This window comes from Acipenser ruthenus, chromosome 21 (genome assembly GCF_902713425.1).
Source record: "Acipenser ruthenus chromosome 21, fAciRut3.2 maternal haplotype, whole genome shotgun sequence".
NCBI lineage: Eukaryota > Metazoa > Chordata > Actinopteri > Acipenseriformes > Acipenseridae > Acipenser > Acipenser ruthenus.
Window position 1 is genome coordinate 2,410,435 of NC_081209.1, and position 15,218 is coordinate 2,425,652.

The window sequence follows — 15,218 nt, forward strand, 5'->3', positions numbered from 1 at the left end:
GACAAAACCAGCAGCTCAGCCTCGGACTCCCGACAGTCGCACAGTCTGCATTCATTTAAGTGAATTAGTCTGGATGGAAGCGTCTTTTTTTCTTCTTAAATAGATGTTACTGAAAGGAAGGAGATGGGACTGTGGCGCCCAATGAAAAGAAGCACTTGAAAACACATTGAGCTGGATTCTGAAAGGAAAACCCCAAAGCACCCATTACAGTTCTGAAACAAATACAAGCTGACTTCAGACTCACTTGCACTGTGAGGATTTGGAGTAAAGAGTTCTCCACTGTGTTGTGTTACTGAAGCTATGTACTTGCAGAACCTGTGGGATGGATATTCATCCCTCTCCCTTATGAAGAACAGGGTTTTATTTTACTGAAAGTGTCCCACAATCTTGTTTTATACCAACAATACATACTACTACTACTACTAAGACATTTTAAAATACAAAAGAGTTCTCCAGTTAGAATGTGATTCTTTCGCTGCTGTTTCGAGTCACCTCGCTACCGTTTCAGTTTGCTTTTCCCCTGTTCACTCATCATGTGCTACTCAAATCTGTGCAAATATTGATTCCCATATATCTTTATCAGGCTGTTATACAGATAGGCTGGGTGTGGGTGGTGCCTGCTGTTCAAATGATAAGTATTTACAGCTCTTAACAGAACTTATATAGCCGGGATAAAAAACAAAAAGATGGAGAAAGATAAGCTGTATTCAAAAATAAGTGATTTGCTCCAAGCTCTAAAACAGAAAGAGAGAGATGAGCTTGCTGTTGTACGTTTTTAATCACAATCAAGTTATTGTAGCAACGCTGAAACAATAGATCAGTATCTGAAAGCCATCACCGCCCCACATGAAAAGCCACATTCATAGCAGCACCCCCTTTTATCATGTAAACTGACACCTCTGGCTGCTGGACTCATTCCCCCAGCAGTTTTGAAAGTGTTTGCTTCCAGCGCCGAGATTCAGGAGCGTTTTTTTTGTGCTGTTAATTTTAAAATTCAGTGGCAATTTAAAGCTTTCTCAGCTCATTGTCAGTTCTGATGTTCTGAAACACTCCCACGCACAGATCTGAAATTCACACTCCTCGTTGAAAAAGCTCGAGCTGCAATATCAGTTCACAGTCCACACGTACGTTAAGAACATGCAATGAAACGAACAAAACAAAAAAATAAAAAATAAAACCTGGATGTTAACTTGAGGGCCCAGAGGGCTACTTTCTTGAATCATATTACACGACGTTTCTTTTATTAATTCTCAAAGAAAGAGCTTCATACCGTACTTGTAGTAAATATGCACTTCTCCATAAAAACAGTACATTTGCATACCATCATTATAAAGGGAACAAAGAGCTGGTCAGTAATGCAAACACATGGCAGAACCTCACTTGCACATATTACCTGCTCTGAATATTGCATCTAAATATTGATGTTGGTTTCCTGGGCTCCCCAGAAGGCACATTAATAAGAGTGCTGATTAAATACTGTATGAGAGTCCTGGTTAAATACTGTATGAGAGTCCTGATTAAATACTGTATGAGAGTGCTGATTAAATACTGTAGGAGCCTCACGGTGCTCATGAGTTTTCAGGAGGTCATCTGGGGTATTGTCTCAGCTGAACTCTTCTTTTTGCTGCTTTGATATGTTAAGCCCTCTGTTTATCCAGTTGTAGAGATCAATGCATTCAATTTGTTATTAGTACTTGGGCGAGGGACACCCTTAGAAGACGTGTGTTAAGTGCCCAGTATCAATATGAAGTACGTGTCAGCGTTAGTCCCGACGGTGGCAGATCTCTCCTCATCATCTCATGTTTTCAGCCATGAGAACTGCACAAAACAAGCTGTCTTAGCACACACAGATGGTCAAGACAGAGCTGTAATATTAACAAGGGGCAGCATCAAAGATGTTTAAAACATGCAGATTGCCATCCTGTTCCTTTTATTGTACACCTCCACAGATCACAGTTTAATTGTATAAGAACTGTGTACACGCTTACTGCTCGGCACACAATGCCACTGCTTGATAGGAGGGAACAAATGAGGCAATTCAATGGATCTACATAGTGGTGGATCAGAACACTGCTGTTGGTTAGATAACCACACTGGGGCTCTGCTTTCTGTGCCAAGGTTATGAAAGCAACGTCTCGAACAGCACATGCCAGTGTGCATGTAAAATCACAGGGCTCTATTTGAATTACCGCTACTTACAGGAGTGTTAAGGTTTAGATCTATAGACTAGACCCCAGTGTGCAGCTTCAATTGGTTTGGGTGATCCAGCTCAGTCTGAATTTATAGTGTATTACTATACAAAGATAAGATATTGGTGCAATTATTTGGCAATGCTCCAGTGTTTAGCTACCGTAGTAACTGGGGGAGAAGAGGGGGCAATACTTAGCAAGCATAATCTTTTTAATTAAGCAAAAAGCAAAGTGTACATTGTTGTCAGGATAATTGGCACCAGTGCTGCACAGGCTGCTTACTGGCTTTGTATTGGCACAGATTGTTATTACAGGTGCACTTCCATTTATAGATGAAAGGGTGCCTTATCAGAATGACTGCAGTAAACCAACATAAAGCACAGGTGGTCTAGTAATCCAGGTGTTTTACACAGCACACAGAGATATATTGTACAGCAAGGTCTTTGCATGGTCTGTGGGTTATGGGTTAACTCTGAGATCTTCTCATGAAGCTCCTTGGAAGGGGCCATGCAGTATTTTCAATGTGTTTACTGTTTATCAGTGCAGTGCAATCGCTCACAAGCTCAAGGGTATGACAGCGAGCCTAACCATGAGACCTCAATCCCCTGCCAGCTCCCTCTGAACGGAGAGCAGCCTTGCATCGGTGAAAAACCCACTGATACGTTTGCATTATCCTTATCTCTGCGTCGAGTCGGAGGCAGTAAGAGCTCAACTCGTTTTCATGTGATCAGAGCAGATGCCAAATTACAACAGCTTTGGCCCACATGTCTTAAAACAACAACGGCGCGGTGGGAGTGTGCCACGCCAGCCTCTGTTAGAAACGGGCATAAGAACATAAGAACATAAGAACATAAGAAAGTTTACAAACGAGAGGAGGCCATTCAGCCCATCTTGCTCGTTTGGTGCCTCCTATTTTCTGTTCTGAATGCCCCTTTCAGAACAGAAAATCTCTGGGTGTAACCCTGCGTTGCGCGATCCAAGTGCTGGGAAACAGGAAATATCTGCAGCAACTTCATTTTGCTGATGTCTCACTGTGCACATATTTACAGAAACAATTCATGTACAGTACTGTCAAAACCCAACAGATCCCTCCGACTGAAGATCATTCTCATTGATCCATCAAGACATCCGAATAAAACTAAGGGTTTCAACCGAGTGTCATTTTCAATGTCGTGGTGTATCGAAAGAGATATCTGATGAATGATGGTGATACAACTGAAATAAAGAAAGCTTGAGACGGATCAATACTATGCTATCCGGAGCACCTAGTTCAGTGTGCTGTGTGCTGAATGCACTGCAACACAGGGTTACAATGGTCAGAGCTGCAACTAATTCACAGCTGATTCCAGTGACATTGTGCAGCTGTGAACTCACAAACAGATCTAACAGCGAGAAACTCGGTGCTGGGTTTGTACAGGCCAGCTGGTTAACCAGTAAGCTTCCACTGCCATTAACAGTCGGGAGCTGTTTTATCTGTTTATCTCAGTGCATGCGGTTAATATTGAACAGCCTCTAGCCTGTGTTTAAAGAATGATTTGAAATTTCTATGGAAACCTGAAGATTCAATATTCAGCCGCTGTCATGTTTTAGCTGACGGACAAAAGAGGAAGGCTGCCCCTGCCATGTTAATAATGCAAAGCTGCTGTTTGGCAATAACCTGGCTTGCATGCAAGGGCTTCCGGTCCCCAAACAAAAGAGGACAGGGTGACCCTCAGTATAAACAGGCTCAAATGCAACCGCCCCTTTAAAAAATGAAATGACACGCTTTGCAATGGCATGCACATATAAAGAAGATAAAAGAATCAGAGATTTTACCAAGATGACGCTATTCTTGAATACTGTACAGTCTCATCGTATTCCGTGCGGAATGTTGGCATGTGGGCGTGGCTCCCATTCTCCCCAGTACGCTGGCTCCTTTGCGTTTGCAATCTCGTTAGCGTATACAATGTAACACATGCAGTACAGCACAGTCAAAAAAAGGAAAGCAAGCTGCTGCCCCTACACACAGATCCAGCACCGCCCAGCTCTCCGCTGGCTCAGCCATACATCAAGGCTGCTCTGCGAGACACTGCACCTCCAGCGGCTATTCAATAGAACCGCACCGACTTCACAACCAGATATCAAGGGCACAGCACAAAGAACACTGATTCCACCGCTAATGAAGCGCGCCAACACCTCCGTCTGAAAGCATACGGGAGCATTTAAATGCATAAGAACGATCAATGTGACACAGCGGCCGTGCAGCCTCCGGGCCGACGCTGCACAAGCACTCCCGAGCCATCGGACGCCTTAGTCTCAATTTCTTTTTCTTTGCTTTTTTTTATTCCCAGACAGGTAGTGCATGTCTTGAACAGGCATTTTTTGTTGTGGTTTAAACCCTGGAAGGATTAGGATATGATCAAGCTGTCATCACAATTCAAACATATTAACCCTGTAAAGCTCAAGCATTTTTGAAATGTGAAAAGCTACTTTATTTATGTAACTAACGTAACTATGAATGGGCATCACAGGGTTAATAACACGTCACACGGGGTACAGGGTAACGTCTGAACAAACACACAAGTTCTACATAGTTTAGTAGTATACTAAACGTTCAAACAAAAAGTCTTCTTCTTCACTAGGTTTTTTGGTTTTAATGAGTGTCAGCATTGCTAATGCAATATCTTTGTACGGCACTGGATTTCTCAGTACTACAGTAAAATGTCAAGTGTAATCATATTTTGTTTGTTCATTCTAAAGGAGAAAGTGCTTGCAAATAAGAAGATAAATATATCCATTAGGAACCACCCACACACTGACAATACCCTGTCAGTGTGTGTTCAGCATGCTAAATATTTAACAACTGGAAAGATTGGAAACATGGGAGGCTGTGTGGTCCAGTGGTTAAAGAAAAGGTGACCAGACGCCCACACATTTATTTGCCACTGAAACCAATTACCCAAAAATTCATTGACTCCATTATTAACTGCCTGTAGAATACAGCAAATAAAAGCAGTCGACTCCAGTGTGGCGATCTGATACATCACTGGCTTGGATTGAGGTCTGATACATCACAGGCTTGGATTGAGGTCTGATACATCACAGGCTTGGATTGAGGTCTGATACATCACAGGCTTGGATTGAGGGCTGGTACATCACAGGCTTGGATTGAGGTCTGATACATCACTGGCTTGGATTGAGGGCTGATACATCACAGGCTTGGATTGAGGGCTGGTACATCACAGGCTTGGATTGAGGTCTGATACATTACAGGCTTGGATTGAGTGCTGGTACATCACTGGCTTGGATTGAGGTCTGGTACATCACAGGCTTGGATTGAGGTCTGATACATCACTGGCTTGGATTGAGGGCTGGTACATCACAGGCTTGGATTGAGGTCTGATACATCACTGGCTTGGATTGAGGGCTGATACATCACAGGCTTGGATTGAGGGCTGGTACATCACAGGCTTGGATTGAGGGCTGGTACATTACAGGCTTGGATTGAGTGCTGGTACATCACTGGCTTGGATTGAGGTCTGATACATCACAGGCTTGGATTGAGGTCTGATACATCACAGGCTTGGATTGAGGGCTGGTACATCACAGGCTTGGATTGAGGTCTGATACATCACTGGCTTGGATTGAGGGCTGATACATCACAGGCTTGGATTGAGGGCTGGTACATCACAGGCTTGGATTGAGGTCTGATACATTACAGGCTTGGATTGAGTGCTGGTACATCACTGGCTTGGATTGAGGTCTGGTACATCACAGGCTTGGATTGAGGGCTGATACATCACAGGCTTGGATTGAGGGCTGGTACATCACAGGCTTGGATTGAGGTCTGATACATTACAGGCTTGGATTGAGGTCTGATACATCACAGGCTTGGATTGAGGTCTGATACATCACAGGCTTGGATTGAGGTCTGATACATCACTGGCTTGGATTGAGGGCTGATACATCACAGGCTTGGATTGAGGGCTGGTACATCACAGGCTTGGATTGAGGTCTGATACATTACAGGCTTGGATTGAGTGCTGGTACATCACTGGCTTGGATTGAGGTCTGGTACATCACAGGCTTGGATTGAGGTCTGATACATTACAGGCTTGGATTGAGTGCTGGTACATCACTGGCTTGGATTGAGGTCTGATACATCACTGGCTTGGATTGAGGGCTGGTACATCACAGGCTTGGATTGAGGGCTGGTACATCACAGGTTTGGATTGAGGGCTGGTACATCACAGGCTTGGATTGAGGGCTGGTACATCACAGGCTTGGATTGAGGGCTGGTACAAGCATTTGCTTTGGCAGGGGTGGCACAACTTCAAGACTAATTAACGAGGAGCGTTATTAAAAAATCACTGAGGAATGTCCGCACACCGAGCAAACACATTGCCGTCTTGGCTGACCACGGTCCTGTTGGTTTGCAGGACCTTGCTAGAAAAACAATACTGCAATGATCCCGTTGGCCATTTCACAGCGTCTGTGCTGCTGTTCCTGCGTGTCCTTGAGTGGGAGGATAAAGGTCACTGCAGTGCTGTAAAGGGGGGTCTAGCTCTCAGGCTGCAGTTTTACTGACCGTCTCTATGGGAACCAGTGGCTAAGTGTCCAGCTCTTGCAGACGGACTGTGTTAATTAATCCCTTTTTTTCCCTTTGTAGGGGGGAGGGAATGAATGCTGCACCAGGAAGTTATGTGCAGCATTTATGCAGGTCCTCCTCTGTTCTCAAGAAGAGCGTTTCTAGGTTGCAGGTTGTTTCCATTTGAAAAAAGAAAACAGTAGGGATATTTTTTTGGTTTGGTTTACATTTAATTTACTCAATTAAGTTATGCACAACCCACAAATCAGTGTGGTTTTTAATATGAAGAATTAAGTATTGAGCAGCTGCCATAAATGTGAAACAAATGCGTCTTTAAGAAATGAAACCACCCCCCCTTTTTAAGAGAGCCATTTTATGAATCTAGTTTCTTCACTAGTTTCTAAATTTGCAGAAACTCTTAAAGACTATTTTAGTTCCTTGCTCCCAGTTGGAAAAAAAAGCTGTGTGTTATTTTTCAGCAGGCTATCTCCTGAGCAGCAGGCAGTGCAGTGCCTAATTAGTGCACCTGTCCATCTACTGGTACAGAGCAACATGCTGACTTCCACGTGCTTCTCTCCCTGAGCCTCTCTCTGCACGAGGTGCTGCAGAGGCGATAATTGCATGCTTTGACAGGTTGCTGGGGTTATTATTTTCTCTCTTGCTTTGAAGCTCTACTCTGACAGGGTTACAGTACTGTACAATACATTACAAATCCATTTTTCTATAGCGCCCTTCACACCATGGCATCCCAGAGCGTGGTACAAAATGAAAAACGAAACAGGAGCGCTCATGTTTACAGTACCCCAGTACCCTCCAGCTACAACCAGTGATAGAAAAGCACATTCGAAAACGTATGTTTTCAACTGAGACTTAAAAGAATCCAGTGTTTCAATGTCAACCGGAATCGCGTTCCACGAGCGAGGAGCACAGCAGCAAAAAAACTCCGGCTCAGCTGACTGAGGATGAATTATTTGGAAGAACTAAGAATTCTGCTTCTTCTGATCTCACAGAACGAATAGGAATATCCAGAGTTAGCAGTCCTTGGAGGACCCTATAAGATATTATGGCATCTTTAAAATCAATGTGGTAGCCGATGTAAGGACCAAAGCACTGGAGTTATATGCTGTACTGCTTGATAATGCACAGGGATTAGAAACACCCACACCTATGTAGCACACACTTTTGTGCAATTTGGCCCATTTTCCATGACTGCTTCATTTGCTGTGCAGATGGTATCACTGTCACTTTGGAGGCAAATAGCTTGCGCTAGACGGCACGATGAACAGCCACCTCCCTAAATAAAATCTATATTCTGCAGCTGAACGGAGAAGCCGGGTGGACAGAGTAAACTGGGGAATCAAGATAAACTGTTAAACATTCATCTGTGCTGTGCTTTTTTTTGCCACAGTCAGCTGGCTCTACCAAAGACACCCCATGGATCACTAGAAGTGCTGTTACATCATTTTGATGTGTGAATCAGACCTGGAGACAAGCAGTTTCGTTTCAGCTGCCTGCCGCTCTGGGTGACAGAGAGGATATGTATGGGTCTTGTTATGTTCTACTTTCTTTACTTATCAAGTTAAAAAAATGATAATTTAGTGGATATCAAAAACCTTTTGCTTTCTGTATCGGGGGGGAAAGTATATGCCTGCTTTTCCAATGAGATAAGCTGTGTAATGGCAACACTGGTTATAAATAAGCTGCCCAATATATCGCTTCCAACGATCCTGTGCAATATTTTACATCTAACGGATTCAAGTCTCCTAGACTGTAAGTGTTTAGTTAAAGACATGAATTGTAACACTACATTGAATATTACATCCATTTTATTTTAGCTGTATTATTTATTCTATTCATAAATAGTAACCTGTACAATCCTATATAAGACAGGGGATGATTGAAGACTCCCAGTTTGAGTCATTCCAGGTTTTCCTGTGAACCTTTAACTGTAATTCACCTATACAAAAGCTGCGTGCTGTGCCTAATTAAGATTAGCTGTGTGTAACTGAGCTCACACTGAAGGCTGGAGTGCCTCAGACTGCTATTCAATGAGAGTCTGCAGTTACACCCTACACAAGGCAGCGCACTCGTTAGCGCAGCAAGAGAACCCATCCGGGTTAAAGGACATGTTGTTCAGCAGACATCTACAGCACTGACCGCTGTGAGAAGCAGACATGTCCTCTGAGCAGAGCTGCAGTCTCACTCTGCCCTCTGCATTGTGACAGGGCTGGTGGAAGAGAGAAATCTGCATTGGCACTGAAGGGAAACCAGCCTGCAACCCAGTGCAGATTGCATCACCTTATAAATGAGAGGTTTGCAACATGATGCATTCACCATCCATTACTGCAATAACTCGGGCTGAGCCGTTCTCAAGAGTCCCAGTAGTACTGAGCCCCCTCTAGATCTCCTTCTCTGGGCACACTTATACAACTCAGTTTGGTAAAGACGGCCAATTTGTGTTCTGAGATTATCTCCCAGTTCAGACACAAGTCTTACAAATAGTAAGGCAAAGGTTCTACAGCACGCGAAGAACGGTTTCAGTATTTCAATCCGGTGTGAAGAACACAACCCCAGCCGATGTGCAGCCATGAGCTGGAAAGCTGCTTGCTTGTTCAGACAGTCATTACTCAGCGATTCAAGCTCGTTTTTGGTTGTTTTTTTCAGCAGAGCCCAGGCTGTATTTTTGGGTCGAGATGTAATTAAATCTGGATTTATTCAACATGAGTAAAGCAATGTCAGCTGGGATTAAATCAAACCACTCTGCGAAAGCTAGGGGATGCTGTTAGCACGGCACTGCAGACTTGCACAGATATTAGCAGTTAAAGAGCTTAGCGCAACTACTGAGCAACAGACAGCTAGAGCAAAATATAGAAACTGTCTGCTATCCAGTGCGACATTTCAGAGCTGTTCTTTAAAAGTGCCGCACCAAAAAATGATTTCGAAGGGTAGATCTGAAACACAAAAGCAGTTCCGTTGTTTAAAAAAAAAAAAATGCCTCCAATGTGCTCCTGTTTTGCTTTTGAGGAGTTTTCAGACAACGTTATCAACAGATTCACAGGCAAGGAATGTGTGCTTCTCGTGGCACCATCAAATTCATTGTTATAGGTTGCTGTGCTTGGGCTGCATATTTGCTTAAGCTCAATGTAAAGGCAAGCTTGTGGGAACTTACTGATCAGGACACTCCTTACTGGAGTACTCTTCTGTTGTAATCTCTTGTCGTAATTAGAACTGTTGGCAAGTTAGAAGAATTTAGTACCAATCGTATTTGTTATGCAAAGCGATCAATCTGATAATATTAATATAATATAATATACCCGGGCTGTCGTAAGTTGCTTTCCATTTAGTTTGCAGGTTAATTATTTTGTAATGCATTTATTGTATTTACTGTATTTACCCCCCCAGAATTACTGTATAGGCCTAATCATGCAAATACAGTAAGCACTGTTGCTATTTCACAGACATACATTGACCTGATACGGCAACTCATTTTCACATTGCGAGGGGTTCAGCTACCAACGCACACGCACGCACAAACACGCACACACGCATGCACGCACACACACGCACGCACACACACACAGACTCACGCACTCACATACGCACGCACGCACACGTACGCACACACACACACACACAGACACAGATGTAGATCCTGCAAGGGCTGCGGTCTACAGGCTCTGAAATTAAAATCATGGCAAGCAGCTTCCCTCTGGGGTTTATGACTTCCCTCTCCTTCAACACTTACTCGATAATAAATCATTCATGACGGCCTTTCAATTATTTAAGCCATTAGATCATTAAATAAAAAGTGAAGCTGGTGCTGCCGAGGACAATTGCAAGCTGAAAGGTCATCCTGTCCCGGTAACGAGAGTTTGTGTGGCACTGGTACACAACACAACACGGAGGTCCCACTTAAACTGAATTAGGAGACGCTTCTCAGATTATAAACGGATATCTATATGATCTGACAGCTTCTTCTCAGGGTTCTAGTTCTTCTGCATTGAACTGTGAAACTAACTTAAAGCTCACAGTCCTACAGGTCAGGCAGTAGCAACGGTACATTAACTATCATGATCGTCCTGAAAGTAGGACAGCTTTTCCCTACAGTATGATCCATGAAACACAATGCTGGTCCCTGATGGCTTCTTCCTCCCAATGCATTCTGTCAGTTTGCTCTGCCAACAAGGATCTAGATGCAGCAAGGCCTGCAATGGACAGCTCCTGCTTTTGCACAGCAAGTGGGATGGGTTTACTGACTCTGGTTTCAACTAAGCTGGAGATATTTAAAGCCCTTTCCATTTCACCTCCTCCATCACACCCACCCGTGCGTTTCATTACTGGAGAATGTGATTGATGGGTACCGTTTAAGAAATGTTTCAATAACTCCTACTCCATTCCTCACCAGGAGGCGGTCGGCTGTTTTCCTTGCTTTGCACCTCAATCATGCACCCCTGTGCCATTCGTGAGCCCCTGACCCCAGCTGCTTTTAAGGCGAGGCTACAGATGGACTTGCGTTCCCTGGATTTTGCTGAATGTTTCATAGTTTCAGCTGCTGCATGAAACAAACCTGTTTACAGTGAACACTCAAAGAGACAGTCTTTAGATACAGATGCATCTGAATGCATACGAGACCTCGAAAGCCTCTTCTACAGGTGTAAGAGGAAACGGTGTCGTTGTTTGGATATGCAGATGTGAATAACATCGCCTGTTTCTTTCCATTTCCGCTCACACCTGAGGAAGAGACTGGAGGTTCTGAAAGCTAGTGATTTTATATGTTACTTAATCTAATAAAAAAAGGATCAAATCTTCTAATCTATAATCACAAACTTGAATAGGTGGTCTTTATCAATATATTATTATTATTGATTTATTTGGCAGACGGCTTTGGCGACTTACAGAAGTTACAGGGCAGTAAAGGGTTACAAGGCAGTTTCATATTTATTTGTACAGTAGGATACAAATTGGATAATATGATCATAATTACGGCTGGGTTTTTTTTCACGGTTATTAGATTTCATGATTTCTGTGATTAAAAATGATCAGTTTTGAATGTGACAAAGTGATTTCTTTTCTGCTTTAATAAATATAATATTTAATAGTGCCCATGGTGTGCCGTGAAAAAATCCAATAAAATACATAATGTATCGTGTTGCATAAACACTCTTCTGTTTGTGTCCTCAGAGTCGAATGGCTGAGAGTTTGCGTCTGTTTGACTCCATCTGTAATAACAACTGGTTCATCAGCACCTCCCTCATCCTCTTCCTGAACAAGAAGGACCTGCTGGCAGAAAAGATCAAGCGCATCCCGCTGACCGTCTGCTTCCCCGAATACAAGGGCCAGAACACATACGAGGAGGCGGCCGTCTACATACAGAGGCAATTCGAGGACCTGAACCGCAACAAGGAGACCAAGGAGATCTACTCCCACTTCACCTGCGCCACGGACACCAGCAACATCCAGTTTGTGTTTGACGCGGTCACAGACGTGATCATCCAAAACAATCTCAAATACATTGGGCTGTGCTAGGGCGCCCGTTTAACTTCTGAAGGAATGGGGACCTTTAAAACATGAGCTCGTGAGAGCAAGTGGAGAGAGGGAGAGAGAGAGGGAGGGAGAGAGGGAGAGGCAGGGGATTGAATGAAGATGGCAGCGCTGGACACTAGCAGCCGGTTCGGATGCATACTGACCCAGCGAGATGTAACTGGCGGTCTATAAAGGAACACGGCCCCTTGATTTGCCTGGTTCGATGCTGCTTTCCTGTACTTGTTTTTATTGAACGTTGGTTTGTTGTTTTCGTTTTTTGTTTTTTTTTATTATTACATTTGGGAGTCTCCTATCTTCTTTTGAAGTCTGAAAACCACCAAACGAGGGCAGCTGTGGTTTAAACTTTCGGATCTGAAGACAGGAGCTCAGAACGGTACCAGGATTTTTGCAAACTCAATTTTGATGTGGATCACAATCCAATTTGTTTAAAAAAAAAAGAAAAAAAAAAAAAAAAAGGATTTTCAGATCAGTCCCTTTTTTCTTTATTTACTAAACCTGGGCGTGCATCAGATGCACAAAGTCAGAAGCTTTTACTATGATTTTACACTGCGTGATATATGACATACCCCAGTCAGAAGAGGGATCATGCCAGATCTCTACAATAAACCCGTGTTTTTACACTTATTCTGTTAAGAATAGGCAGGAACTTCATTTATTTTTCTTTTTAATCCCCCCACACCAACTTCTAACAAGTGCTGCGTGCAAAATTCTACAGTTGTCTTTTGAAAGTTATTTATTTAAGAAAAAAAATATATATATATTAATAGAGCTGTATGGAGAGCAAGTTGAACAATAATATATTGTTTTTCAAAAATCGTTTTTGAAAGAAAGAAGAAAGTTTTATGGTTTACTTAATATCACGGAAAAGGTTGGGGAAAAAACAAACAATTATTACTGTATTTTATGTCTTAAATCTGTCGGGGAAGCTGGGAAGAAGGAGAGGTCTGATGGACCGCAGCAGCATCGCTCCCGAAGGAATGAGACCTTAAACCACAATAAAAGGCAGAAATCTATTTACCATAAATGTTATTTGAGTGGACATTGTAATGGCTTATAATATGTAAATAAAATACATTAGAAAATATAAAGCACACTTTCTTTAGGCTGGACAGCTCGTCTCACTTCTACAAAGATACGTTTGTGAAATACTCAGCTAAGGGCTTTCAGACTGATTTAAAGGTGTCCAGAAATGAAAATAAAGCAAATGATGCAAACTGTATCTTTTTTGTGTAGATGTGATTATTATGATCATTCTAATCATTCTTCTCAAGAGGACAAGCAAACACAAGTACAGCTTTCTGATTCCATGATTATTTTGCTTTTAAAACACAGTCCCAACAATCCGTAGCCACCTTTATGAGCTTGGATTGTTTTAAGACTGGTTGACTGAGAAGGTGCGCTAAAGCTGAGGGTACATGAAGTCGCTGTGTGGCTTGGAACTTGGTTTCTGGAGACTAGGTTTCAGGAGACTGCACGGCACACCAGGGGAGACTTGGGGTTTTCAGGAACAGTGGCTTGAAACCTGGTTCCAGGAGCCCGGGAGACCTGGTTTGAGACGACTTTGCTGCATCAAACCCCAAGTCTCCCCTGGTGTGCCATTCCTAAACTCCTGAAACCAAGCTCCAAGCCACACAGTGGCCTTGTCTACACACCCTTCGGATCGGAACTTGCAAGCTAGTATTTTGGATAGTTGAATTTCAATTTTAAAAAGAATTATTTTAAATAGAGTAAGGTGCTGTAAGGGGAGGGAGGGGGTGTTACAATTATAACATCCCACAGCTCGGAATAGGGTGACATTTTAATTAACGTTTCTAATTGAGGTTCCTAACCAACACGAAATTCAGCAAACACCCTTGCTGAAGGATTAGTCATGTGCTAATCTGTGATGCTAAAAAAAAAGTTTATGTAAAACCGCAGTATGCAATGCTTTTCAAATGTTATACAGCAAAAATAATAACCATGTTTTCTTATGCAATCCATTATACCCTTTGTCACATAGAGCCCGATAAGTCCCGGCTGGCTGTTAGGAAACGCTGCAGTGCAGACCTGATTGTCATGTCATCATGTATTCTTGTTTAGTGTGTGTTCTTTTTCAACAGGTACACTAAAGCAGAGAGGCTTCCCACCTGTGTGTTATATAACCTTGAAATAACCCCCAAGATAGGGCATCTACAGTAATGCAATCCCAAACCATTACACAGAAACGCTTCAGAGCTGACTTATTAAAAACAATCTGACATGCTGCTACAGGCAATTCAGCATCCCTGTTAGCGATCTGTCGCCTTCCTCAAAGGTGATAATTAAACAGGTACGCTAAAGAGACGTGGCAATGCGGAGGAGTGAACGCCAGTGCTCGTCTTCAGCAGCTGATGCTCTTGCTGCTTTGTGAGTTGATCAGCTGATGATTTCCCAAGCACAGCAGCAGCCAGCCACGTGTCAAAGGAGCCGGCTGATCCTTCTGTCTTCATCCCTCCTGCCTCAGCCATTTCCCCTCCATGCAGGAACGCAGTACTCTGCTTCTGCCACCAGGCTTTGTCTGAGCGTCCCACAATGTCTTTTTAAACATGCTTAATCAGGTTGTTACGTTTTGCAGCACACAGGATGATATCAAATCCGAACCTGGCAGAAACGCCTTCTGTGCAATGGTCATAATCAAGCCAAGTGGCCGGGTCCCACAGTTCACCTTTTAGATGGAAATGACCCTTTTGATATTGACACCGTACTGTGACATTGTGCTTGTTGGCTGGTTACCTGCTTGCAGCACTGTTAATTAATTAAGATGCTGTGTCAGTCAATGCTGTCAATAGACACGGCTGAGGGAGGCTACAGAGGAATAAACAACAGCCCTTTATAAACGATACACAATACAACAATGAAAAATTAAGAAACCGGAATAAAAACCACGTGGCAAACATGAC

General features: G+C 43.1%; 2 protein-coding genes across 6 annotated transcripts in view; one reads left to right on the forward strand and one right to left on the reverse strand.

The window, feature by feature from the left end:
* LOC117962459 (guanine nucleotide-binding protein G(z) subunit alpha) overlaps window positions 1–13,087 on the forward strand; it is a 36,908-nt gene extending 23,821 nt beyond the window's left edge. For all 3 annotated transcript variants that reach the window (XM_058994279.1, XM_034901794.2, XM_034901795.2), the window contains exon 3: window positions 11,938–13,087. In XM_058994279.1, coding sequence (XP_058850262.1) covers window positions 11,938–12,282 — 345 coding nt within the window. In that variant the 3' untranslated portion in view covers window positions 12,283–13,087. The remainder of the gene's footprint in view (window positions 1–11,937) is intronic.
* Window positions 1–15,218, reverse strand: part of LOC117428078 (radial spoke head 14 homolog) — a 54,891-nt gene that overhangs the window by 36,206 nt on the left and 3,467 nt on the right. The window lies entirely within an intron of this gene.